The sequence below is a fragment of the Aquila chrysaetos genome, chromosome 11 (genome assembly GCF_900496995.4).
Source record: "Aquila chrysaetos chrysaetos chromosome 11, bAquChr1.4, whole genome shotgun sequence".
Classification (NCBI taxonomy): Eukaryota; Metazoa; Chordata; class Aves; order Accipitriformes; family Accipitridae; genus Aquila; species Aquila chrysaetos.
In genome coordinates, this window is record NC_044014.1 from 5187706 (window position 1) to 5215000 (window position 27295).

The 27295-nt window shown below is 52.3% G+C and overlaps 2 protein-coding genes and 1 long non-coding RNA gene across 4 annotated transcripts; all 3 read right to left on the reverse strand.

The window, feature by feature from the left end:
- Positions 1-174: 174 nt before the first annotated feature.
- HMX2 (H6 family homeobox 2) lies at positions 175-8080 on the reverse strand. Of its 2 annotated transcripts, XM_030030633.2 has the most exons (3): positions 7715-8080; positions 2301-2581; positions 175-1595 (listed from the first exon to the last, which is right to left on the reverse strand). In XM_030030633.2, exons 2-3 carry the CDS (start codon positions 2578-2580, stop codon positions 1048-1050), a joined length of 828 nt encoding a protein of 275 aa, XP_029886493.1. In that variant the 5' UTR covers position 2581; positions 7715-8080; the 3' UTR covers positions 175-1047. The 2 variants fall into 2 exon arrangements, with proteins under 2 accessions (XP_029886493.1, XP_029886492.1); XM_030030632.2 differs by lacking the exon at positions 7715-8080 and having other exon boundaries at positions 177-1595; positions 2301-3094.
- A 3254-nt stretch (positions 8081-11334) lies between these two features.
- Positions 11335-13418, reverse strand: HMX3 (H6 family homeobox 3). Its single transcript, XM_030031510.2, has 2 exons — positions 12447-13418; positions 11335-12203 (listed from the first exon to the last, which is right to left on the reverse strand). The coding sequence occupies exons 1-2, from the start codon at positions 12790-12792 to the stop codon at positions 11593-11595; spliced, it is 957 nt and encodes a 318-aa protein (XP_029887370.1). The 5' UTR covers positions 12793-13418; the 3' UTR covers positions 11335-11592.
- A 4324-nt stretch (positions 13419-17742) lies between these two features.
- LOC121233649 lies at positions 17743-23582 on the reverse strand. Its single transcript, XR_005933570.1, has 3 exons — positions 23067-23582; positions 22835-22947; positions 17743-19225 (listed from the first exon to the last, which is right to left on the reverse strand). It is a non-coding gene; the product is annotated as an uncharacterized LOC121233649 (long non-coding RNA).
- Positions 23583-27295: the final 3713 nt, after the last annotated feature.

Sequence of the window (27295 nt, forward strand, 5' to 3'; positions counted from 1 at the left end):
TCCTCGTTCCCACGCATTGAAAATCACCTTATTTATCCCTGAGGATTTTTTATTTCTCTCCCTTTTATTTGTTTTTTCGTTACCCGGCGAAGGCACCCTCCCTTATCGGTGCTGTAAACATCCCCCCGCGCCCGGTACCGGCGGTACCCGCGGAGCCGGTGGCCGCGGTTTAAATACCGCTTGCTGCGGGATTTACTTTTTTGTGCGAACGATTGACTCCGTCCTCCGTGGGGAGTCAGCCGTGGGTGCCCAGGGGCGGCGAGAGGAGCCGCTGCGCACCGGGATCGATCACCGGGACCTGCCGGCCCCGCTGCCTGTCACCGCCGCTTTTAGCGAAATACTCCGCAAACCAGAAAAACGGTCCCCGTTTCCGAAATCGCTTCTGAGCCTTTGAGAAAGGCCCTTCGTCTTGCAGCCAAGCCCGGGGGACCGAGCCCCCGCCGGTCCCGCGGGACTACGGGCAGGGGTACGGGGCAGGCCCGCCTGGGAATCCCTGCAGGAAACGAGATAACGAGCAGGAGGCACAAAAAAAAAAGAAAAAAAAAAATAAATAAACCCTCGGCTTTACAACATGTCGTTTTTGCTCTCCCGTCTATCGGCCCCAGGCCCCGCGGGCCCTTTCCCGCAGCGACGGGTCCCCACCGTGCCCGGTCCGGCTGCGGGGCACCCCCCGGTCCCGGGGTACCCCTCCGGGCAGGGCCGCCCGGTGGGAAGAGGCGATGGAGCTGGCAAATTTACAAACGAGGCTTAAAACGTTTTATTTTTTTTTTCTTTCTTTAAAAATATTTACAGATCTGAAATAACGCTTTTTTAATTATTTTTGTTTTTCAAGTGGCAGGATAGTGGGAGGGGAGCGGCGGCGGTGCCCCCGGCTCCCCGGGCTTCTCCGTTTGCCCGTCCCTCCCATCAGTTTCGTTCCTCTTGTCCCCGCCGCGGAGGAGGGCCGAGAACCTGCACGAAGCCCCCGCGGCGGCCCCGGCCCCGGTCCCGGTCCCCGTCCCGGTCCCGGCCCCGACGGGGCGGCCGCGGGAAGGGAAGGACGGCGGCTCAGTAGTCGATCTTGTTGTAGAGGTTGTAGAGCGGTAAGGCCGAGAGGTTGCTGCCGGGGTAGTAGAGAGGGGCAGGGAAGGCGATGGACCGGGGCACCGGCACTCGGAGGAGGGAATTGTCTCTGAACACCAGCGGCATCCCCACCAGAGTCTGCGCCGAGGCGTGGGCCATGTTGGCCGCCTCCAGCTCGGCCGAGAGCTGCCTTTTCCACTTGTTCCTGCGGTTCTGGAACCAGGTCTTCACCTGGGTCTCGGTGAGCTGCAGGCTGGAGGCCAGGCAGGCCCGCTCCGAGCTGCTCAGGTAGCGCTTCATGTCGAAGGTGGATTCCAGCTGATAGACCTGGCTGCGGCTGAACACCGTCCGCGTCTTCTTCTTGGCCGCGCCGGCCTGCCGGTCCCCGCCGTCGCGCTGCCGGTCCCCGCAGGAGGGCGAGGAGGGTCCCAGCGGTTTCTCCTTCTCCTCCTTACAGTCCTGCTGGGGGGGCGAGAGGAAGGACCCCCTCTCCCCGCTGCCCGCCGCCGCCGCTCCGCTCCCTTTGGCGCTGCCTGTAACACAACGACAGCGCCGGGGGTCGCACGGCGGCCGGTACCGGCACCCCCCGACGGCCGAGCCCTCCCCGACGCCCCGGCGCGGGGGGGGGGGGGGGGGGGAGAGAAGCAGCGAGGCGAGCCCCCGGGGCAGGCACCCACCGCCTCCCCTCCCGGGGGAAGCCATCCCCCTCGGGGCTTTCCCTGTCCCTCCAGCACATGGATGGACGGACGGACGGACGGACGGACAGGTGGGTGTGCGTGCCTCGGCGAAGGCAGCCGAGTAGCAGACTAGGGGTGCTTTCCTATCCGACACGAGCCGGCAGATTTTACTTTATAGCATTGCATTTCACAGACCGTTTAGTCAGGAGTAACGCTAAAAAATAAAGATCTTTCTTCCCCTTGCCCGAGCGCTGTAAAGAAGCAGAATCGAAGAAAACGAGCGTTAACCCATCGCATGGCGCCCCTTCGGGGGAATCAACCCCGGGTGGGGCGGGAAGGGAAAAAAACACCAAAAAAAAAAAAGCCACCCTATTTTTAAGGGAGTTCCTTCCTCCCCCCTTCAGCCACGGACGGCGCAAATACGCTCTGCCCCGAAAGCAGGGAGGGTGCGACATTCTTTCCCCCCCCCCTTCTCCGCCCGCCCCGGGCGGGGGCCGGGCCGGGGCCGAGCCCTCCGCGGCCCATCCCGGCGGGGCCCGTCCGCCCCGTCCCGGTACTCACCGAGACAAGTAAAGGTGAGGGGCTGGTGCTTACGGCACGCCTCGGCGGGGCCCTGAGCTTCGGGGCAGAAGCAGCCGCGATGTTTCCAGCTCTCCTCCGGTTCCTCGTCCTCCGAGGAAAGGGAGAGGGTCCGGCCGCGGGGGGGCCAGGCGGTCGCCCTACCGCCGGTCTCCCGGGGGGGCTCGGCGCTGCCGCTGCTGCCCAGGATGGACTGGATGGTGAAACTGGAGATGGGAGCAGCCGCCGGACAGCACTTGCTCGGGTCTTCTTTGCTGCTCATCCTGGGTTCATAAGAAAGCAGAGGAGGGAAGCTCTCGCTTTAGAGGAGCTCGGGGGGCCGGGGTGTGCGGGAGAAGGGGGGGGACGACGGGGAAATTGCGGTGAGCCGGCGGGGGGTTTGTTTTGGGGGGTGTTTTCGGCGTGCTTCTGCCGGCTCTCCCCACGCCTGCCCAGGCGGACTGCATGCTCCTTCCCCCGCGTCCCTATTGATCTGCGGGCGGCGGGCGGCGGGGCTTCATTTGCATGGAGGTGGCCTCCGCCGCGCCAATCACGGCGGCGGCGGCCACGGAAAGTTTGGAAACCCACGGGGGTCGGGGTGGGGGGGGGGGGTTATGGGGGGGCCGGGGAGAACCCCCGAGGGGTCCCCACCGCCGTCCCCCGGGGCTCTAGGGGCTAATGTGACCCCGCGCCCCCCGGGGAGGGATGCTGAGCGCCCGCCATGCCTCCTCGCCCTCCACCTCGAGTGGGTGAGAGGGACGTGGGTTGAATGTCTTATGCCGGCCGGGGGGGGGGGGGGGGGTGGGTGTTGGGATAAACATCTTGTGCATATCCGGGGATCTTTACCCTTCTTGCTCATTAGAGAGGAGGGGAAAAAAAAAAAAAAAAAAAAAAAAACAACACACAAAACAAAACCCAACTGTTACGGTGTGTTGCCTGCTCGGCAGCGCTGGGAAAACCTTCGGGAAATGGGGTTTTTGCGCTGCGCTGCAGCCGGGAACAAATGGCTCACGAAATGCCTCCTGCGTTTTCTTCCCGGGGTCTGCAAGCCCGGGGGGAGCAGGGAGGGAGGGGACGTCCTCCTGCCTTTCCAAATAAACTTTGTCAGGAGTCAGGGGCTCTTCCCCTCGGGGGGGGGGAATAAATCACAGCCATCGCAGCTCTTCCCCCGCCACTCCTTCCCGTGGAAGGGGAAATCTGCGGGCGGCAGCCTCTCTGTCACACCTACTCCCAAGGGAACGGGGTGGGAAGGGGGGGGGGGGGCAAGGGGCCGAGGGCAGGGACACCCCCCCCCCGGGGTCCCCCACCTTCCCGGGAGCTCACGGAGCCTCGGCTGGGCCCGAGGGACACCCCAGCCCCGAGATGCGAGGCGGAGGCCGAGCCCCGACGGCTGCGTGGGGCGGTGGGCCGGGGTCTCCCTCCCCCGGCGTGGGCCCGGTTCCTGCTTGCCCCCCCCGGGAAGCTGCAGAAAGGAACCCCGGTAAGGGGACCGGTGGGGACGACACCCGCCCCAGGCTCCCCCTGCCGCCACTCCAAAGGGCTGTACCCCCTCCCTCGACCCTCCTCCCCGCTGGGGTCACCCGTGTCCGTGGGCGGGGGCCGTCCCCCGAGCCCGCAGCCAGCCCCGGCGGCTGCGCCCCGGCCACGCCTGGAAATACCGTCGATTATTGAAGACGGGGCGAGTTTTGCGACCGGTTGGGCCACTGCCCCGCACCCCGTGGGCCAGGGGTCAACAGCTCCGGCAAAATAACACCGGGGAAGCGGGGGGACTGCTGCAGCCCCCGGGTACGGCTGGGGAGGCATCCGACGGAACGGAGCGAGTGGCCAGCGCTGCTCCAGCTCGGAAATCCCCGTGGTTTTGATGGCATTCGCGTCCAGGTGCAATACCCTTGGCCTTGGCGGGGGGTCCGGCACCGGGTTTTTAACCCCCGGTTGCCCGAGCGGCGTGGGGCCGGGGTCCTCGCCGGCCGAGGCAGCCCGGCTCCGGCTGTTGATTCCTTCTCCCGGTGCGGTCGTTCCCCCTCTCCAAAATATAACACCCACCCCCCACCCCAAAAAAATCAAATCGGGGAAAGCAAAGAATGAGATGGAAATATACAAATCAATAGAGACAAATGTCAAGACGTTTTAAAATGACATTTTCATTAACTCCGAGTCACCATATTATGTCTGGTATATTGAATAAAGTACTTATAATATAATTAGGTATAGCGAGATGACGACTGTTACCCAGACCAGCGGCATAATCTTTAACTACTTAACTACTTGATAGACTCATTAATGGACTAATTGATTAGGAAAAGTGTTCCAGCTCCTCCTCTCCCTGTGAGGGGCAGGTGCTGTCCTGTTTTACCACATTAACCTTTTCAGTGCTTTTCAACAGGGTCGCGACACATTACAAATGGTCAGCTTTAATCATGATGTCAGCTCATTAACCCGGAAAGACCCCGCACTGAAATACAATTTAAGAAATCGTCCTTCATCCCGCTCTGCCGCCCCGGCTGGCCCCGCACCCAGACCCCAGCACCCCTCCCGCGGGCGGGGAGCGGGGCAAGGGGGGCTCCGGGCAAAAGCCGTCGAGGGGACCAGCCCGGCCTGGGGAGAGCCCCTGGGGGCTGCAAGCCCCTCGGTTCCTTCGCGGGGACGAGCCCGGTGCAGGGAAGGAGAACGACCGAGGAGAAACCCCCCCCTCCCCGGGCAGCCCCCCGACGTGACACCGCGGTGGCACCGCTGGCCTCCAGCTGCCGCCCGCTGCAGAGGTCCTTTCCTTCGAAGCCCACCAGCAGACCAGGTGTGCCACCGGCGGGGTCTTCCCTTCCCCACGGAGGGCGTCGTGCCCGTGGGAGACGCCCGGGTGACTGCGGCCGGGCCGGGGCCGGGGGGATGCTCCCGGGCCGGGGACGTGGACGTTGGCGGGGGTGGGATGCACAAGGGCGGCGGGCAGGCGTGAGCTCTGCCCGGCCACAGCGAGAAAACGACCGGATTTCCCTAAAATGAGTATTTCAGGCGAAACTTGGGAAGCGGCAGCTCCGCTCGGCAGGGAGGGAAGGCGAGGCAGGTTCTGCGGGATGCTCGCCGTCGCTGTCGGGAGGGGAGGACCGGCGGGCCGAGGCGGCCCAGCCACGCTCTCATTACCATCTGATCAAATATTCATCAGGGCAGGGGCTGGCGGCCACGTTAAGGGTTTTGCGTGGGGGCAACCCGTGGCTGGTCGCTTCCCCCCCCCCGCCTCCCCGCAGCCCGTCCCGTCGGGGCACAGATGATCAAACGCCACGGCGAAGATAAACTTTGAAAGACAGAGCGAACGCTTAAAGTTTAGATCTCCAGATTATTACAATGCTCGATATTAAAGTGGCCCTGAGCAAGCTTTCAAAGGGAGCCTAATAAAAATTGATCTCCGCTGCTTTTGCAGCGCTCGGAAAATAGGCTTGTTGAGCGGCCGTAATATCGGGAGAAGGTTCCCTCTGAAATGACAGATGAAGTCATAAACAAGTTTGATCTTGGAATCAAGCTTCGATAAATATTAAACACAGTCCCCTTTACACGTGTGGATTATGATATATGGCGCGTCCAAACTTTAAAATAAGGAAATACCAGAGAAAATGATCTCAATAAATTTTCTAAGTATAAACGTTGATTATGTTTCGATTTTCATTCAAGAGCCTCTGCTGCTCGTTTTTTGGTGCAAATGACATCTCGCAATAGGCTTTTGGGGAAAAGGGCTCCCTATTTGAAAAAGAGAGCCCTAGAGGTGTACAATTTATGTAATCTGTGGCTGGAAAATGAATCGTGTAATTTATTGGAAAACAGAAAGTCATGAAGATTGGATCAGCATAGCCTATCCAAGGCCCCCTATCCATCAAGTTCCAATTAACAACCTAACCAGAGAGCTTTAATGTGTTTCCAATCTAGTGGCCTGATAGACTCATCAATTCCTCTGGGAGAAATTAAGAAAATCGACCGCCCCTTGGCGTTGTAGTGTCATTCCTTTCTGCAACTATATGTCAAATTAAAAACACAATTAAAATTTAAACTGTTTCAATCAGAGGGTGCCCTGCAACCTATGTTTCACTTAATAGAACTTTGATGAAAATCTGATGGTTCCACTCCATCATGAAGGCGAATAGAGCTGAGGAGAGCAAGAGATTCTTTATATTTATTTAAAATATCAGAGCTCAGGAGAGCCAAGACCAGGTGACCAAACCTGAGAGAAGCGGAGCTTTTATTCCCGTCGAGCTGCCGCTTCCCACGCCCGCGGGAGCGCCCGGGCGACACGCGTGTCCCCGCCGGGGGGGGGGACACGGACCTCCCACGGCCCCTTCGAGGGCGGCAAGGAGTGGGCCGAGGGAGTTTTAAATCGGAGACATGGCGCCGAGCGAGAAGGATTGACAGATTCGGGCTGTAAAATAGACACGACCGGTTCGGGAGAGTCACGAAGGGCCCGGGGCGCGGATGTGGGGTAGGGGGGGTGTTTGGGGGGGGGGGGGGGCTGCCTGGGGAAAGGCTGCAGGATCTGCCCCCCCCCCCCCTTCCCCGCTTCGACTTGATATTGATGTAAACAGGTTTACACTTCTCCGTCGGGCAACTTTGCAGGCTTGAGCCGGGGATGTGCGGTCCCGGGGGGGGGGGGGGGGTGTCGGTTTTAGCCGCCCCCGAGCGCTCATCCCCGCATCCGTGCACGGTGCGGAGCGGAGGGAGGTTTGGCCGAGCCCCCCCCCCCCCCACCCGCACGCAGGGGCACACTCACACCGGGGCCGTTCCCTTTGCCTTCTTTTTTTTTTTTTTTTTTCTTTCCCCCCCCCCCCATTTTTGAGGTGATTCCGACCCCTCAGACTACGCTTTCGGGTAGGGACGGATCCGCGGGGGCGGCCCGGAACGGCGGGGACGGCGGGTCCCGCCACCCGGTTCCCAATCCTATGGGAGCGGCGAGAGGATAATTTGGATGTGCGAGAACAAACCAAGGTCATCAACACCGCCGAAAGAGCGCAGGAACAATAGATTCATTTGAAACAATATTTTACAGACGTTTCGCGATCAATATGAACTGAAGCATTATGCTGTACCAATCTGTTAATGCTCTTAATGGTCTTCTCATTCCGTTAGCACACTATACCAAGTCGATAGAGTAAAGTGATTATTACAGAGACACTTGCAGCATATTTGGGGAAAAAAAAAAAAAACAAAACCCAAACCCCAAAAACCCCAAACCCCACGTATTTCCACTATGTTTTAAAGCGGGATTACTCCCCCGGAGCGGGGAGCGGCTCCCTGTGTCCCCACCTCTGCCGCCCGTCCTGCACGTCGCAGCCCCTGCCAGCAGAATCAAACATTTCCCACCACCTGCACCAGAAAATGTGCAAGTCTTCGGGTGCAGAAAAAGTTAATAATAATAATAATAATAATTAAAAAATACCAACCTCCCAAACTTGCTCGCCGGGAGCGTGCGGCTGCTGGAGGGGCCGAACCGCGCAGCCCCGTCCCTACTTCAGCCCTCCGGGAGGCAAAACTCTTCTGAATCCCCAAATCTGGTGGCCGGGAAGTTTATATCTTCCCCCCTCGCTGTTTGCTATACACAACGAGCCTCTATTTACTACCAAATAAAAGAAATACATGTATGTTTCAACCACAAACAGGCGAGCTAGTTCTGTTCAGCCAAGCTCAAAACAGTGGCCGAGAAGAAGCGTGTTATCTCTTGAATTGCAAACAAAGGCAGAGATTTGCCGAGCGGGGTTGCAGCAGTAAACAGAAGTGGCCGCGGAGTTGCTAACAGCTTAGAGGAATGAAGCAACTTTCTCTGAATCGCACCAACCTTCCTGCCAAACAGTTTTAGTCTCTGTAAAGATGATTTTTTTTTTTTTTTTTTTTCCCCACCACCATTCAAAGCGATTGCTTTCACTTCATCTGAGCGCAGCAGTTGATGCGGGCTCTGCAGAAACTTTAAGCAGGGCCAGGGGTGCTGGGGGGGGGGGGTTATGTGTGTGTGTGTGTGTGTATGTGTGGAGGGGGGGGTACGGGGGGGGGGGGTGTACCTTGGCAGCCTGTCCCGCTCCTCGCCGGCTCTCCCCGTCCGAGAGCGGCTCAGCGCAAACCGGGAAAGCCGGGTCTGCTGCAGAGCCCTCGCTCGGTGGGCATCCACCGCGAAATGTCACCTCGTCCCTGGAAGGGAGAGACTAAACCTCTCGCTTCCCGGTTTGCCGGAGCGTTTGGGGATAGGATGGAGTTTGGGGAGACTTTTCGAAGGCTTGGAAAAAAAAAAAAAAAAAAAAAAAAAACAAAAACCTGAGCGCCAAACTCGGTTTAGTTGCGGATGAGGACAGAAAGGAACATCCCGCTCCGAGGACTTGCCTCCCGGCCGGGGAGGGAGGAAAAGCCTGGCCCAGCCCGGGCAGCCCCAGGGGGGGTGCGGGTCTGGGGGCGACGAATCGGGTTCACACGCCCTCAGCCCACCTTCATTGCCAGCTTTCACAGCTTGTTGTCTGCCGTCGGTTCCGCGGCAGCAAGAAGCAGAAAACCTGGACACTGGTTTTCCTATTTTTTTCCCCTCCTTTTCGCCCCCCCCCCTTCCCCCCCCCCCCTTTTTTTCCCTTAATTAGGGGAAAAAAAAAAAAGCTCTTACCCGAGCCCCATCACACCCCACCAAGATCAAACTTTCCCCTGGAAAATGCCCCTGACGGCGCCGGGACGTGCAGGACGGGTCGGTGCCCGCTGTCCGCGCCCGGCCCGCCGGTGTCCGCAGCCGCGTAAGGGCCGCGCTGCGGGGACGGAGCCGCGCAAGCGGGGGGTGACCGCGCTGGCGTCCAACTGCTCCTTCCTCGGCTGGGAAAGGGCCGGGACCGTCCGGAATCGTTTTCTGGGTACCGACCACAAATAAATGAGGGTTTTGGTTTTTTTTTTAAATTTTATTTTGCTTGCCGTTTGATAACATCGTGCTACCGCGCTGTAAAATGGAAAGACGTATTTGCTATTACAACAATATTTTTAATGAGCCGCAAGCGACTTGTCCCAAAGTTAGTACTGCAAACAGAAAAGGCATCACTCTGTTTGTAGGCGACACAGCGAGCAGCGTATTTTGACTCCGAAACTCTGTTTATTTTTCATTTACGACCCATTGCCAGGGTTTTTATCCCAAACGAAAAGAAAACGCAGGATTATCTTTTCGGAACGTTGAGTTTTATTTTGATTTCTTTGGCCCCAAATCCTGCCCTCGGCGCTATAAACACGTCGATTCGGGCCAATCTTCGGGAAGCGGAGGGCGATCCTCTCTCGAAATTACCCTGCCGGCTGCATTAACACGAGTGACGGCTCCGGCCGTGGGGCAGAGGGCGCAGCCCGGGGGGGGTTGGGGACACGACCCCCTGGGGTGCCTTTGGACAAGCCCCCTGCGGCAGCCCCCCCCGGAGAAACGGGGAGAAAGGGGAAGGGCAGCACCCACCCCCGCCGGGTGGGGAAGCCCCCGGGGAAGCGAACCCTCCCCTCCGCCATCCTCCATGCCCGTCCCGGGGGGGGTCCCTAGGGGCCTGGGAACCCCCCCCCCTCGCTCGGGGTTACCCGGCCGCGATGCTCCAGGCTGCGGCAGAGCTGGGAAAGGCCCCCCCCCCCCCGTCCTCGCCCAGCCCCCGTCCATCCGCTCCCCGTCGGAGGGGGCCTCCGGACCCCCCCGCTCCCGGGGACCCCCGGCGGGGGCGGCTCCGTGCCCGCCGCCCCCGCCGGCAGCCCCGGTCGAGCAGGGCCGCAGCGCTCCCAGACAACGCTTCTTTTATTTCTTTTCTTTTTTTTTTTTTTTTTTTTTTTTTCCCCTCTGAAGCCACACTTTAAAAAATGATAAGGAACGGGTTTTATTGATTTTTTTTTTCCACCACAACATTAACTTTATAACAATATAGGCTGTTTTAAAAATAGGACCGATCCCTAACAGAAAGCGAGAGGGCAGAGAGTACAACCGAAAGGGGGGAAAAAATATTAAAATAAAATAAAGAAACCAACCCAAACCCTTGGGAAGACAGCAAACAATTGTCAGACAACAGGTGAGCAGACACTAAGACAGAGAGAGACTAGAGGTGTCCACTCCTCACTTGATTTCTGCCTATTAAAATCCACATACTCGATGGACTTTAGAAGGAAACTGTACATCATATCAAATAAATTAAAATTACCCTAAAGTTGATTGTCCTTCACTTAAAGCGCCCAGCTCACCGAATCTCCCTTATTTATTCGCATAAGCCGGGCTGATGCTTATTCCCATGCCCTGCTCCTCTCTTCTCACTTCCCTTCGCTTTTAATTCCTTTTTATTTTATTTTGTACAACATGAACGAACGCAATTATACAATGCTAAAAATCCTTTCCTCACCATTCAAATAAAAGCAGTGCTTTAAGAATCGTCGTACAATATTGCACAGTTCGAAAGTACAGTAATAATAATAATAATTAGTATTACAAAAGAAAGCAAAGGGTACAGATTTTTTTTCCCCCCAAATACCGAAATAACTTTACAAGGAAAAAAAAAACCCCAACCCAACAGCTAGGAAAACAAGAATTATAAACAAGAATTAAAAATATCTAAGTAAACGATAATAAATAAGGGTCACTCAAAGCGTGCGAGTGTATTTAACCGTTCACTTCGAGGCTGTGTTTCTCGCTCGGTATAAAGTCCCATGACGGAAACCGAAAGGTACAAAATATGGGAAAGCAAAGAGGCAAATCGGTACCGAGGTCTGCTTAAATGAAAAGCCGCGGTCGATGAAGTTTGAGTCACGACAGGATCAGGAGCCTGAACAATTTGGAGGCAGAAGGAGAGGTCCGAAAGGAACAGAAATTCAGCTTCCCGTTAGCATTTGGCAAATCTCGAGGAGCGGCCTGGGATCATTCATTTTTTTATTATTATGATCCTCCTTTTTTTCTTTTTTTTCTTCTTTTTTTTTTTTTCTTACAAAAATAAAACTAAAGCCACCGAGACCATCGCGGTTTTCGTCCACGTTTACAAAAGGTGTGACAGCTCCAGGGTTCTCTACAAGTTCCCGCTTTCATTTTCCTTATTTTCCTTTCCCTCCCGCCCTCTTTTTTATTTTTTTTTTTTTTATTTTTTTCCCCCTAAATTTTCGTGACTTTCCTCCTAGCGCCACCCGCCGAGGGGTCCCCCCCGCACCCCTCTCCCCCCCCCCCCCCCTCCCCGCTCCGCGGACGCCGGCCGGGTGAATCGCACGAGTGGCTGAAGTACTTACAAGCGGGGCCGGTGAGTTGCGCGCCTCTCCGCGCCCCTCCGCGCAGCAGCGGCGGCGGGCGGGCGGGCGGGCGGCCTCAGACGGGCCGCAGGAGCGGCACGGAGGTGACCACGGGGTGGGAATAATAGACGGGGTGAGGGAAGGTGAGCAGGGGCTGGGTACCGGGGGCTCCGCCGCCCCCCGCGCTGCCCTCCGCGCCCGAGTTCTCGTGGTAGAGGATGGGGACGCGGACGATGCGCTGCGCGGCGGCGTGGCTGAGGTTGGCCGCCTCCAGCTCGGCCGCCAGCTGCCTCTTCCACTTGTTGCGTCGGTTTTGGAACCAAATCTTCACCTGGGTCTCTGTCAGGTGTAGGGAAGCGGCCAGGCCGGCCCGCTCCGAGCTGCTCAGGTAGCGCTTCATGTCGAAGGTGGATTCCAGCTGGAAAACCTGGCTGCGGCTGAACACCGTCCGCGTCTTCTTCTTGCGGCAGGGTTTCTTCTCCGGGCTCTCCTCCCGCTTCTTCCAGTCCTCCGCTCCCCCTTCCTTCTTCGCCTCCTCCGAGTCGCTCTCCTCCAGGACGATCTCGTCGGGGGGGCTCTTGGAGTCCAGCTCCTTCTGCTCCCCCTCCGCCTTCAGCAGCGGCTCCGGGGAGTCCCGGTCGGTGCCCGAGGCGGGGGACGAGTCCCTCAGCAGGGATTTCTCCGCGGCTAGAAGGGGAAGGACGAGGGGAGGGCAGGGTGCGGAGGGGAAGGGACACAAAGAGACACCTTCTTCACCGCCCGGTCCCCCCCCGCGTCCCGTCGGGGGGAAGCGGGACGAGCCGGCCGGGTCCCCGCGTCGCCCCGCCGCCGGCCTCCCCCCCGCTCCCCGCCGCCGGTCCCCGCCGGGAAGGGAGAGGGAGAGGAAGAAGAGGGAGAGGAGGAAGGAAGGAGGGAGGGGGGCAGCGGTACCTTCCGTGCGGGGCAGGTGGGCTCCGGCCGGCGTCAGGGCGTAGGGGTACCACCAGGTCTGGGCGCGCTCCAGGCAGTGGGCGCTCAGGGCGAAGCGCGGCGCCGGGATCTCGAAGCGGGGGAAGGCGAGATCGCCCACCTGCGAGAGGGCGAAGCCGGCGCCGTCCACCGCCGCCGCCGCCGCCGCCGCCGCCGCCGCCGCCGCCTTGCCCGAGGGGGCGAACAGAGCCCTCGGCTGCTTGGGGCTCGCCTTGGGGGGGCCGCCGTTGAGCAGGTTCTTGATGTAGAAGGACTCCTTGGCGGGCGGCGGAGGGGCGCTGGGAGGCTCCTGCCCGGTCTCCGGCATCCTCCGGTGCCCGCCGCTGGCCCCGCAGCCCGCGCCCGGCGCGCAGGTGGCGGCTCCCGGCGGCGCGGGGGAGAGGCGCGGCGGGGCGGCGGGGGAGCGCGGCGGAGGGGCCGGCCGGGGGCCCCTCGCATGGGGGGGCGGCAGGGCGGGGGGCCGAGGGGAACCCGCGCAGCCCGCGGCACCGGGGGGTTCTGCTGCGGCCAGGCGGAGAGCCGGGGTCGTCGCTGCCGCCGCCGCCGCCGCCGCCGCCTCCCGCCGCCGCCGCCGCCGCTGCTGCTGCGTCAACCTGGCGCCGGATGCTAATGATGAAATCAAAATGTCATCCAAGTTAAACGCGGGGAGCACACGGCGATTGGGCACGCACAATGGCAAATGGGATTAGGCGGGGAGGCAGCCGGGAGGAGAAGGCTCCGCGCAGCCCCTGCCCGCAGCCGCCGCGGCCCCGGCCCCCCCCCCCCCCCCGCCCGCCCCGCGACGTGCTGCTGTGGCTGGAGGCTACGAGCGCCCGCCCGTTATTGCCTTTATATAGTCCAATTAGGCAGCAAATGAGGACGGGGCTATTAGCACAAAGGGATCCCGGCTCTGGCTGAAGCACCGCGGGAGCGGCGGGAGGCGAATGGCACGGACCGCGCCGCTCCCGCCACAAAACCTCCCCTCGCCCCGCCGCGCCGCCCCCCCCCACCCACCCACACCCCCCCCCACACCCCCCCCCGCCCCGCACCGCCGGTAACAAAAGCCGCCGAGCCGGGCTGCCGGGCCCCGGAGCCGGCGGGGCAGAAACGACTTCGCGGAAGGCTGCGAGGGCGGCGGGAGGGCTCCCCTCCCCGGCTCTCCCCCACGGAGCCCCTCCGCTTCCCGGTGCCGGCTCGTCGTTCCCGGCCCGGCAGCGAGGGAGCGGGGGGGGGGGGGCTCCGGGCCACGTCGAGCTCGGCGGCGGGGCGGGGGCGACCGCCGGCCGCGGCGGGGGGGGCTCCGGGCCAGGGCGCAGCCCGCCGCTCCCGCCCGGGGGCCCGGCCCCGCCGCCGGGCACGGGGCGCCCCCTGCCGGGCCGCGCCGCCCCCGCCCGAGCCGGGCCCGGCCCCGGAGCGGGGGGGGGGGCCGAGGGAGAGCGTCCGTCCGCCCGCAACGCCGGCCGTGGAATCCCGGGAGAACGGCGGCGGGAGCGGGCCGGCGCTGGGCGCCGGGGGTCGCGGCGTGACCTCCGGTAGGGCTGGTGGTAGTAGCGCGTATGGCCCGCGGGCGCTGCCGCTCTGCCGGCGGCGGTTTGGAGCGGGGCCAGGGGGGGCTCCCTTTTGGAGCTGAATCGGTGACCTACAGGGGGGAAGGGGGAAGGGGAAGGGGAAAGGGGAAAGGGGAAAGGAAAAAGGAAAGGAAGGGGAAAGGGGAAAGGAAAAAGGAAAGGAAAAAGGAAAGGAAAGGAAAAAGGAAAGGAAAGGAAAGGAAAGGAAAAAGGTAAGGTAAGGAAAGGAAAGGAAAAAGGTAAGGAAAGGAAAGGAAAGGAGAAAGGAAAGGAAAAGAGAGGAAAAGGAAAGGACAAAGAGAAAGGAAAAGGAAAAGCGAAAGAAGGGAAAGGAAAGGAAAGGAGGAAAGGAAAGGAGGAAAGGAAAGGAGGAAAGGAAAGGAGGGAAAGGAAAGAAAAGGAGGAAAGGAAAAAAAAAAAAAAAAAGGGAAAGGAAAAAAAAAAGGAAAAAAAGGAAAAGGAAGGAAAGGAAAGGGAAAAGGAAAGGAAAGGGGAAAGGAAAAGGAAAGAAGGAAGGAAAGGAAAGGAAAAGGAGGAAAGGAAAGGAAAGAAAAGGGGAAAGGAAAGGAAAGGAAAAAGGAAAGGAAAGGAGGAAAGGAAAGGAAAAAGGAAATGGGAAAATAAATGAAAAAGGAAAGGAAAGGAGGAAAAAAGGAAAGGAAAGGAGGAAGGAAGAAAAAAGAAAGAAAGAAAGAAAGAAGAGACAGAAGAGCCCATACCAGCCTCTCAGTTCTGGCCTGCTTCTAAACATTGGAAATACGTGTGAGCATGCACTGCAAAAATCTGTCCTGGCATATGCAGAGCTATAGACTCGGAAGTGTGTGCATGTGCGGGGGGGGGGGGGGGCAACAATCTATACATTTAAATGTTTTCATGCCCCAGTCAAATATAACTGAATTCTCTTGCTATTTCCCTTTTAAAGATGCACAACTGGCAATCTGAAATAAGACACCTTTTATCTGACTAAAACTTCTCAATGTTAATGCTTGTAAGCTATGCTCAGGAGTTCTGCTTCCCCCTGAGCATTTGGGGTTATAAATCTAGGGAAAATTTACATAGACCCAATCATGTAATATTTTTGGCTGCAACAGGCATGATATTTCATATACCTTCAGCATACGTGACTTTTTTCAGAGCATCGCCTCTTATGTGACCATTTCTAAACTGTTAGTGTCATTGTGAGGAGCAGTTTAGTTAAACAGGGAGGTGCAGAAATGAAAAATCCACAAAACCTATCTAGGGGATGGGGTCTCAGCAATTTATAGGAGCTTACAGAAATATTCTGCTCTTGTTAACAACTGTTTCACTTAAAGGCATCAGGCAAAGTAAAGCTCATCAGGAATTTTTCAAAGAAATGTTATTTCAGTAGAAATGCTCCTCAACTTGGGGGTAAAATGGACAGAAAAAATGAGAGACAGCAAATAGTTCCTATACAGAAGATAGCTGGTAGTCACCTAACTCGGGCTCTCGCCTATCATATGAGGACCTGGGCTAAAGCTCTATTTTATCCGTTTGCAGCTCTTACATGAAAAGCTGAGGGTGAAAAGTTCTTACAGAACTGGCTTTCTCCATCTCAGTGAAGATTTTGATTTAGATATGATTCACCAAAATCATCCTGTATTGAAACTCCCACCCTTTCCATCCATCTTTCACTGCTTTGGTAACTAGGAGGTCCTAATCCCCCTGGAGTCTCTCAGGGTAAACAACCACTCATGGTAGAAAGCTGAGCAGGGACAAAAAACCAAAAGCCAGCCTCCGAAGATGTTAAAAGAATTTTCCACTTTGCAATTCTCTATTTTAAAAAAAAAAAAAAAAAAAAAAAAAAAGCAAGCAATGTTCTAAAAGAGCCATTCTCCACCTCTGTCTTTTGCAGGCCATATTTATGTATTTTTATGTATTTTATTTGTGCTCCCCCCCACCCCCCCCCAGTATCTGGACATTAAAGACTGGTATTGACCACCCCCCCATGCACAGTGGTGATGGAGCTGAGTGGATTTTGCTGCAGTCTTCCTTTATTTCTGTTTCTAGACCCGCACTCGTACCATTCCATTGTAAACAGATAATTATTATTTCATTAGTGTTCCAATTCAGAATTAATTGGCTAATTTACGCATGGATCAATTGTATAAATGTGATGTTTGTGATAGGTGCTTGATATGATTTAAAGTAATTGTTTATTTTCAGGTTTTGGCTTGCATTGTATTGCAAAGTGATTTATCTCCTTATTTATCCTGTCTCAGCGCTGCCTCTTCTTTTTCATTATTTTTCTAAAGAGCTACACTCTTGCTAAGCTGAAGCCTGAATCTGTACTGTGTGATTCTGTGGCGCCCCACTTACATTAGCTCCCAAATGCTCTACCTTACAGCCTGCTGATGTTACACGCTCACAGAGCACCGTGCTAACCAACAGCCCTGTTTGCCTGGCAGAAGTTACCCGCTGCAGCCCGCAATCCTTGTATTTCACACAGATTCTTGTACCGTCCTTATAGCTGTCATCCCTGAGTGTCTCCCACTGTAACCACGGGTGACAAACATCTGCCACTTGGGGTTCAGCTTCCTCTTTTCCATCCTGAGGGAGTTGAGGAAAGTGCAGGGCTTAGTTTCCTTGCTCCTTTGTTTGTCCAACTGGGAGCACGCCCGGCAGCCCAGCCGAGGGAGGACTGCAGCCAGGACTTGCAGGGCAGAAGCAGTGAGATTTGCGTCTGCTTCTGCTCCAACAGAAGGTTTTTGACAGGAGCAGGACCTCCGCCCGCACAGCATGCCATGACTTTGCAGAAGGTGGCACTGGCCAGCCAGGAGTCTCTCCCTAGAAGAGCCCTGTGCTCTCCCGTAGATGTTTGCAGCATTTGGCCTCACAGCAATTGTAGGGAAGCAGTAAGCCATCAAGACACTACCTGACTTCATGGCTAACTTTAAATGGTTTCTTCCACAGGGAAGTGCTGAAGTACCTCCTTGCATCAGGGTTTAGATGTTCAGAGGGAGAAGAAAGGAGGGATGAGAACACAGTTAACAGCTTACCCCACGCAGAAACACTCCTTTCGCAGGCAATCGAAATGAATTCTTCCACCATCGGATTTTAGAGCTGCTGTTGTGCTGTCCAGGCAGCTAAAACCAATTTTGCGAATGCCAAAGATTAACTACTGTGGAGTTTGAGCCACTCTCAATGGCTCTCCCCTTCTTACTGCAAACCGCTACATATTATCAGGGCCTTTGTAAAATCCGAGTTATTCCGAAACATTGCATTTCTCTGTCATTCTTTCAATTGCTTCTTCTGAAACGCATGACTGGAAACAAACAGAGGTTACCCAGAAAAGGGATGCTACTTTCTCATCAAAAGGAATGTCTCTTGCAGAATGCATTTGATAAGGATGTTTTATTCAAGACTAGAAAAACGACAAGCGAGTTATGCTTCGCAGCCTATCTCAGGTTTCACTTGGTTGCGTGTACCAGGGTGTATGTGATGTGTGTGGGTTGAGAGGTATTTTGGAACAGTTAAAGTTGTTCCCTTATTATGCCTTACAATGGCATTTTTTTACCTTTAAATGGAAGGCTTTGTAAGTCTCCGTTTCCGGTGGCTTCCTGGCAAGCTGAGAGTCTTTCCTGACAAATAACCTTATAGCACTGCAAGAAAGCAGGTTGTTTAATTTATGAGACTTTTATTTCTGAGGCTCATCACAGTCCTGTGTCTGACTCACAAAGATATCCTTTTTACAGGAAAGAGGAAAAATTTCTAGGTTGTGATGTTTTTGTGAAACAAGTGCTGTTGCAAATTCCATGTCATCTGGAATAAATCCATGGGGGCAAATGGTGTGATCCAAGTACAGTCTTCATCTCATACAGCACTACATACCTGCTCTACATAACGTGATATGATGCTCTGAAGTCACCACAAACTCATACAACATATCCTTTGCTCTTGTCATTGTGACCTGCCCACCCGTCTAATTTCTAGAAAGTACAATCATCTTTGTGTTGATACTAGTCATGTGTGCACAATTTATCACTTTCACACAGGAACTCTCAGAATAGAGGTCAGCTAAATATACTGGAGGAAATCTCTTGTGAAAAGTAGCATTGGAGGATTTCAAGGCAGAACATGTGCTGTTCTTTAACATCTCATCCAAACTTAAGCTTTACTGGAACTCATCTTACCCGTTTCAAAATATGAGAGGACAGAAACGCCCAAAGAACAATGGATAGATGGTAGCTTTGCAGCTTCTAAATCTGAAGATTGGTGCTTATATACCAAGTTGTAAACTCTGAGGTATCACACAGAATGTAAAAAAAAAAAAAAAAAAATCAAAATGAACTGTGTAAACGTCAGCACTGGTGAAATCCTAATTAAGCAGATCTCTTTGTGGCCATAAATAGCTTATTTATGATAATCCATGAGTGTCCTGGAACCACACCTGAAAAGTGCTGAGTATTTTCAGCTCCTCCTGAAATAAAAAACTGCTGCAAAGCTGTATGGTGAATGTTTTACTGGCTGGGCTAGAAAAGAGGTGTATAATCCACACTCAGCCTTCAGACCTCAGAACCAAATTATCCATTTGCAGAGAGCCAACAGAGAGCAGAGTAGATCCAATGTTTGTGTGCGCAGCAGCTAGACAATGTGCAGTTTTAGGAGTTCTTAAATAATCATTGATTTCAAAAGTGTTACAGCCCATTGACTCAAAAATCAGCTGCTTATAAAGACTCTCATGTTCATATCAGAGATCCCTGGCAATTGTACAAGTGTTATGCTGAACGTACATACTGAACATGAGCTGTATTTTGTATTTCATTAAAAGATCCTGAGATCACCCTAATTTCCCTAAGAACCTCTATTATAAATGACATGACAATCTGAACCAGCTTGTTTTGAGTCAGCAGATCCCCAAAATAGCTTGTGGTTTTGCAAAATAAATGAATGATGGGGCCATTTTGTGCTTCCACAAGATCTGCTTTGTGAAGACCTCAGTGTGCTTTGCGCTTATTAATGACCCTGTCTCGCCTGCCAGTCCTCAGGGAAGGCTACTCCTCAGGTAAGCTCCATGTTTCAGGAATCCCAAGAAGCCCAAGTGATATGCACACCCCAGGAGGGTCCTTCTACCTCTTTTGGCTGGGGTATCAACACAACATCTTGTCTTCAGATATGCAGGCAGCTCAGGTACTCACATCGCTCCCATGGTGCACAGACCCTGTTCTGCCAGTCCTGCAAAACAGAACAGAGAAAAGAAGGTTTCTGGGTTTCTTTACACATAACATTTCTGTACATTCCAGGGAAAACCTAATCCCAGATAACAAAGCTTCTTATTTCCACTCTCTCTATATTATTATTCTAAGTGCTCAAACCCACATTGTAAAGACAAAGCATCAGAGGCCAAGGAATGACTGCTCTGGGGCAAGAGTTCTTTCCTCCAAATTCCAAATCAACCTTCTTTGAGTCACAGCTTTACAGTTACACAGCTTTACAGTAGCAAGCATTGCTTCTTTTTTTACATGGTTGAAAAATTAGAAATCTATTAGAAAGGCAGGCATTATGCAGAAAATATTTTTAATGTATTTTAGTTCAACATTAGCAATACATATCAGAAATCCGTCACTAATAAACTTGATTAAAGCAATGCTGGTGGAGAGCAGTAGAAGGACTACATGCGCTGTTGTGCAAAACTTCCAAGGCTCAGCTTCATCAGCATCGTGGCCATCATAGTTACACCACTGTTCTGTGCGTTACAGGAGATTGTCTTTGACATTAAGCCACAGAGATGCGACCAATTCAGCCTTGCACTCCAGAACGGTGGCTTGAAACCCCTTCCTCATATAGAGATATGAGAAGCAACCATGAAGCGCTAACAAAGCTAGCTAGGAACCAAGGATGATTTTTTCACCTTATTTTACATCAGGTAGATTTTTGGCTTGTCATTAAGGATCCATAAATAATACCAGAAAAAAAACAATGAAAGGGGACTGTGTAAAATTGAACATCTTGTTCAAGGTGGCAGACAGGGCAAATAATAATAATATTATGTATGACAGAAAGTGGAACAATTTCAGCTAGGCATATGCATTAAATGTAATACATTTATATACTGTTGAGTACATACAGAGCAATAGAATTGACAAAATAATAATCCTAACATATTAAGCAAACCCTAGCTGTTTCTCTTCAGCAGCCTGATGTGTATTCTTTCCATCCACATGATGGAAAGAACACATGACCATGTGTTGTCATTCCCAGAGTACGAGAACTAAGTTACTTGTGTAATGCTGTTATAAAAAAAAAAAAAACCAACCAAACAACCCAACAAAACACCAAACCAAAAAACTTTTAATATATTTCCATTTTCTCTAGATCACTGTTGCCTCAAATATTTGCCAGGAAAATTGTATCTAGTACACATCACACTGCTGTGAGAAGTTTGTTATGTATTGCTGTGCTTGAGAGCTGCAATGGGCTGAAGAATAGAGGATAGGCTAAAAGACTCCAGGGCAAACGTGCAGATGACACCTCTGCTTTTTGTTTGTTTGTTTGTTTGTTTGCTGGCAGCAAGGGTTGGTATGAATGAGAGGACAAGGCACTGTCTCTCTAGTTAGAGATTCTGATTTTATTCTGTTCCAGAGACTATGCTTGTAAAAAAGCACTGAAGCTGATCAGGGATTGCAGAACACTGATCAGAATTTCCAGATGTCCTTGATAATGCCCTTCACCTTCATAATCAAGCTCTGAAATGATAATATATTGATCGGGATGTTTTGCAGCAGTATGACACACGGAGGATTATTGATAAGCAGCTCTGAAATTTTCAGGTGACAAACAAGGGAGGCGATTAAAACGGGAACGCAAAGCTGCCACGATAACCTTCGCCTAGGGAAACTCGAGCTACGTATGATATTCCTACCAAAAGCTTTTCCCTTTTGTCTGGGAACAGATTTCCACCTTAATTTGCGGAGAATTATTGCTATTATCATTATCCTAATAGTACTGAGACAAATACAACCGCGAAGAGGTGTACCACCGTACCCTTCCCCACGCCCGCCGCTCGCCCCCGCCGCCCCCCGTGGCGCGGTCCCCCTTCAGCACCACGGTCAGCGCCGGGGAGGCGCGGAGCCGTGCGCGGACGCGCACCGCCGGGTCCGCGCCCGGTTCCGCGCCTCCCGGAGCATCTTCTGGCAGGCTTAGGGCCGGTGGGTCCCATCCTGCACCCCCCCCGACCCCGCGCTCCGGGCATCCCTGGAGGACAGCGCTAGGAGCAGGCTGCGGGGCAGGAGCTCGTACCTGCAAGCGTGGGCGCGCGAGAGAGACAAAGCGGGTGCTAAATTGCTGTGGTTCGAGGGGCAAAAAGAAGAATTGGAGACCTACCGCCGTCGTAAAAGGTCCTGAACAACAAAATAATTAACTGCCTATAAATCCTGAGATTACAAGCTAAAGCCAGGACCCTTTGTCGACTGTGCCCTGAGCCTTCACGGGCAAATTCAAGCGAATTACCTCTTGGTTTATTTTAATATCAAAGCATTTTATAAGAAGACATGGAAATCGTTTCCCTTTCCAATAGTGTTGGCGCGTTGCCCTGTTTATTCTCCAGCTGGTATTTTTTGTACTTCTTAGAGATATATCAAAGTTTATGCAGTACGTGTAACTTGGAGGAGATGGAGAAGACATTGACAATATTATTTGTTTCATAAATAGCATCAGATAGGATATGCTTTTTATATCCTTGGTTTAAACCTTGTTATTGAAAAACCAATACCCTGCCATTTGTTTATACTTTCTTGGCATACAAGGCAGATATATTAGAGTGAATGAAGCTAATAAAAGGCTACAGGGAGCATTTTCCACACTCGACTTCTAGGCATAGCCTCTTTTTCAAAAGAAAACTGTCTTTTATTTTGGAACATTATAACCATTCCATCCGTCTGTAAAAACGTATGAAGAACCAGAAATTACAAAGGACCAAATAGAAAGGACCCTTTGTTTTTAGGTGAGCACTCCTTCACACAAGCAATTCCACCGACTCCACAGACCTGCTTACGCAAGTAACTGCTGATGCAAAGGGATGAAGGGCTCCACCAGCCAACCCAGCGGTGTGTGGGTCTCTGAGGCAAAGTTGTCTCAGAGACAAAGGCTCAGCATGAAAAACACCTCTTCCCTGCAGCGGTCTTACTTGAATCCAAGAAGTTAGTTGCAGAGCAAGGGGTCCTGAGCATGGAAAGAGGAGCTGCAACCTCTCCCAAAGGCAGCGCATGACTGATAGTTTCAGTCAAGGAAAATGCTCTGCAAATTAATTACTGGAGATCTTGCAGAAGTTTTTCATCCAAGCAATGGTAAAAGAAATTCCTGAGAAATCTGTTTACATTGCAAGCATTCTGCTCCTTGCAGTCCTTTTATTCAGCATTTCAGTCCCTGCAAGAGGGAATGAGGAGGTAGGTTACGTTGGGTTTACCTCTGCTTTCATTTTAAAAAATATTTTTATCATGTTCTACGCAGTGTCACCTGCAAAAGAAATACAATGCTTGCACATCTTTTAAACAAGAGTTTCCATGCTATCGTGTTCTGCTAAATTAATGTTATAGTGTTAGGAAGATATATAGCGTAGCAGAAACTGAGGACTGGAATATAGAAACTCAAGTGAAGAAAGAAGGAAGAAAATGAGATCTCACCATTCAATATTCCTGGAAATTTCATAGAAACTCGTGAAAATATGCTATGCATATTTTTTCATAGCATGAAACGGCTCCACTGCAGTCTTGAGTCACTGCTGCAGGACACCAAGAGCAACAGTAATCCTTAAAACATGTGCCATAGGGGCTCCCTGGGTTTTACCTTGGTCTGTGCACAAGGAATGTGAAGCCTGACGTCCTGGTTTTCAAAGCAGCTCTGCATGGATCATCTCCTACAACTTCAGGAACTTTCTGTGCAGATACAAAGGTCTGGTCCTGTGGTAAAGGCATAAAATTCATTACTAGAGGGAACACCAAGGCATGGTCCTTTCTTTATTTCATTTTAGCTCCAGAGTGCAGGAGGCTTTTGCTCAGCAGCCGTATTTATTCCATACCTATTTGTTGCTCGGACTACAGTAAATCAGGAGTATCTGACTTCTTCAGCATCTCTCAGGCCCAGAAGGTTTTTAAGGACATGTTGCAGAAAAGTAGAAACTAGCTGAAGAACACAGAAGAAGAAAAGCTATAGCCAGGGGCACTGGTGGAGGCCAGCAGAGCCAAGCAGATCCCAGATTTTTTATTTGCCTCCCAGGCAGAGTCTCTACACATCCAGACTTCAGAGGTACCTGGAGCAGACTGTTAGTCCCTGCATGCATGAAGAAAGCAGTAAGAATAAACGTTGGCTGGAAGGTGCTTTCACTCATTGCCAACTGCTTATTGTAGTTTAGCCTCATGATGCATGTAGTAGTCGTACTTGGGACAAGATGTAAAACACCTCCTTGATTTCAGGGGCTGGAGTAGACGTCCTCCACCCTAAATCTTCCTGTGATCAGCAGGAACTGGTCAGACAGAGGGAAGAGCATTTGGGCCACCCGAGAAACAGTATATTTTGAAGAGCCACGCTTCACTGGAATTTCAGTCCCAGGAGTGCCACAAGAAGCGATGCTCAAAGCACGGCCTTTTCCAGTTGCTCTGGAAGGCCTAGACAGAAAACAAGGGAGAATTTTTCTTCATCAGTGCAAAAGCAAATGTGATAAATGGCAGTCTCCACGTAAAAGTATTTCTCTTAGTCATGTTAATCTCGCCATTAGACTCTCATTTCTAGCTCCAGTGTTAGAGAACAAAGTGCGTGCCATCCGTGGTAGCAAGGCTGACACAGCAATACGCTTTTGCCACTCCCAACGTCTGTTGAGCTAATCTGAAACACCACAACCACATCCCATTTCCAGCAATGCACGTGTTTGCCTTTCTCCTCAACCTGCCAATTCTAATGACTCGCAATTAAATAAAAGCCTTCCTCATGCTCTGGGTCTCCCTGCCCATCCTTCCTCCGAGGCTACGGCTTTAATTTCACCCTATCACATTCTCACGGCAGCAGACTGTTATGGCAGGCAGCAGGATTATGACTCATCATGTACTGTGGGAAGCAATGATGATCCAAAAAGCAAACGGAGGTGGGCAGTGAAGGAGAAATCACTTATGCAAATAGAAATATTTTCAATAATGATCGACAGCACGAGAAAGAATATAGGAAAAATTACATTAGGCAGAGGAGCTTCATTTTTAAAATGTTCCCTAAGTGCTAGAAATCTTCCCATCTTCATTTTTCCCTTTAAACTCCGTCATTTGTACAGCCTATTAACCTTTAACTTTATGACTATCCTAACGTGAAATACTGGCAGCATTTAAGTCTGAGAATACTAGAGACCTACCTTCCTGGTTGGCAACAGAGGTGAAGCACTTTCTTTTAAATCAGTCATTTTTAATATCAGTCATATACACACAGCATCAGAGACACTATTTTTAGATTCACGTGCTGGCATTACTTATAAGAAATGCTGTACAGACTCCAGTTGTCTTTCCTCAGAGGTCTTCAAGTTTCCTTCTTGTCTGTCCTCTCTTGGTTCGTCACCCTAATTGCAGGCTTCAATTCTCAAAATTACTCAAAAGTAAAAGAGCAAATCAAAGTAAATCACTTCCTTCAAACTCCCTCTTTCCTGTTCTTAAAAAGACAATGTAAAATTAATTATTTGTGTCTACAATAGCTGCTGGGGAGTCGAGCCGAGGCTGGGACTTCATTGTCTGAAGCACTAAACTACTGTTACTCCGGCCATTTCTGCCCTGAAGACCTGGCAGTCTGGATGGGGCAGGGAAAGGAAGGGTGATTAAGTGACTTCCAAAAGGTGGTAAAGACAAAGTGGCTCATCTGGATGGTGTGTGCTGGGGCCGTATCGATTACACCTGCGGCAGGGGACGTAAGCGGTTTAACGCGGAGCTTGTGTGGTTTTAATTGTTATCATTATTTCAAACCATAAGAGTGACAAGGGCTGCTCAGACCTGAGGACAGGAACTTCTGTTGTTTATATCTAAATCTCAGCAATTAAATAGCAGCCGGGGATGACAGGGGATGATCTGTTGGGCAGCTTCCCGATGGCTGCCCCTCTGTCAGTGAGCGCCTTCCTCCAGGGCTCGATGTGGCCCTGCCGTGGGGCAACATCGTGGCCTGGGAGAGCTTCCAAAAAGAGGTCTTGGTTGGAAAGAACAGCCAAAGACATTACACCGATGGCTGAGAAAACGTTGGCTCAGAGCTGAACCGGCAGAATTTATTTACACAAAGTCTTCCCCTTCTCCCTTGCTCTTTCACACTCAGCAAACCTTCAAAAATCTCAGCGGGGAGTCCTGAAGCAACACTTAAAAGTGAGTTTGCCCTACAGGAGCCCATCCCTCTCTCCTTGATCAGAAAATATCCAGCCCCAAGGAGCGAGATGGGGACTGTGGTGGCCCCGGCTGCCTGGCCCTGCTCTGCCAGCTGGCTCGGGTGCCGGAGGAAGCCCACGGCTGCACCAGCGTCCCTCTCTGTCAGCTCCTACGTTCAGTGCTCCCTTCTTGAGTGAAGGACATCGGCAAGGGACTTGGAGCAGTGCTAGTGCTGGCGTATTTCAGCTGCACCAAAGGTTTGGACCTGGAGGTTTTACTCTGACGCAAACTCTTTTCTAAGCTTTCACTCCTAAGAAGAGATACCTAGAAAAATGGATCTCTTAAGGGGTCTTCTGCTCTCAAGACTGTTCTCCTGAACCTGAAAAAGGTCTGGCTTCTTCCCCTCTTACACTGAAATTGCAGGCTCGCTTTTGGGTAGAAGTGATCAACCACCCGCCCAGGCTGAGCGGGGGCTTGGCAGGCTTTTTGGCCATGGATCAAATTCAACCAAGGAAAGTAAATACATGGGACATTTAAGGGTTTGAGCAAGGTCAAAGGAGGAAATGCCGAGTTAAGCTTGCTCTTGCATCCTACGTGTACCCTGTCTTACACAGTGCTTCAGCCTGTTCTTTCTACTTATATGAATGGATTTATAAGGCAGGAGAGGAAGCAGACAGCGTTTATGTTGGTGTCTACAGATATGTCTAGATTTTGCAACAGACTCCGTCCAAGGCATCCATGAAATGGAGCCCAGCACGCCGCACCGGCAGGCTGCACAGCGCAGGGATTTCCCCGGGTGACGGCTCATGCCCCCGCAGGGACAGCTGGTACCTGCCACCGCACATGCACGGCTCTGCTCTCAGGACCCATGCCACCTCCTGCTCTGACGGGACCCGAGGAAGGTCCCCAAAACTTCATCGGGATTTAGCCATCTCGTCATGGAGCTGCTTTTCTAAACTCCAGCTGGGTTTAGAAACACGTTTAATTTAGGCGCGCTCTTGGGCCCTATTGATTTTAATGTAACAATCATATGTTTAAAACTTAGCATGTGTTTAATTGCTCCGGTGAATAACAGCAGACTGACGCTGGTGCTTACATGCCTTGCTGACCCGGTGCCTGGGAGAGCAATGCTGCATCAGCCCCGCGGCAAGAGAATCAAGGGAACGGCATTTGTCTCAAACCTGAAATCAGATGATCTCAAATTCTTGGTTTTTATTTTGGAAGTAGATGCAGTTTCCTAAAAGGAAGGGAAGCACAAATGACTTTGGAAGGGAAACTATGTAAAGCTTCTTGTTCGTTTAGCTCCTACTCTCAGTTATTTCATTTTTGGCATTTACCTAAAGTTTTCATCTTTCCAAGTCTTGTTTTATGGTTAGTATAAGGCCAGCCTGAAAGATAATATATTGTGACTGTTATATTATTTATTTCAAAGCCAAGTTATTGATTATTGCACGCTGAAAATGACAAATGGCATCTAAGAAAGGCACGGTCAGCGAGTTCTATTAAAGAAATGATAGTATTGCTCATGGATTGTTAAAAGGTTCAGTTTAGGTACTTTATAGGTTTATATCCATCACTATTTAATGACCAAATGATGAAAAATATGAGTCACGGGAACAATTTCTTTCTGTTGCAGTTTTACGTTTAAGCAGTTAGCAAAATAAGAGAATTTTTTGTGCTAAGGGTTTATGCACCCAGACCTTGTAGCACATAATCTAGTAATGAGCTTGATTATTTTAAAGGCAATGATTTAATACAGGTAACTATTGCGCACCTGGAGCACACTGGAGTGGATCGAATCCTTCCTCTGCAGTGCTGGTACGTACGTGCTGGTGGTGGGACGTAGGCAGGCACGCAGGCGGGGTGTGCGGGGGTGCATTGCGTTACGCACCCCACCAAGGCAACCCACCTGGTGCTGGGCACCCCG

Bases quoted from the DNA above. Each gene is read 5' to 3' on its own strand.
- HMX2 (XM_030030633.2), bottom strand. From the start codon at position 2,580: ATGAGCAGCAAAGAAGACCCGAGCAAGTGCTGTCCGGCGGCTGCTCCC. The intron at 1,596-2,300 runs GTGAGTACCGGG...GTTGTGTTACAG, and splicing joins CCTCACCTTTACTTGTCTCG to GCAGCGCCAAAGGGAGCGGA.
- HMX3 (XM_030031510.2), bottom strand. From the start codon at position 12,792: ATGCCGGAGACCGGGCAGGAGCCTCCCAGCGCCCCTCCGCCGCCCGCC. The intron at 12,204-12,446 runs GTACCGCTGCCC...TTCCCCTTCTAG, and splicing joins CCACCTGCCCCGCACGGAAG to CCGCGGAGAAATCCCTGCTG.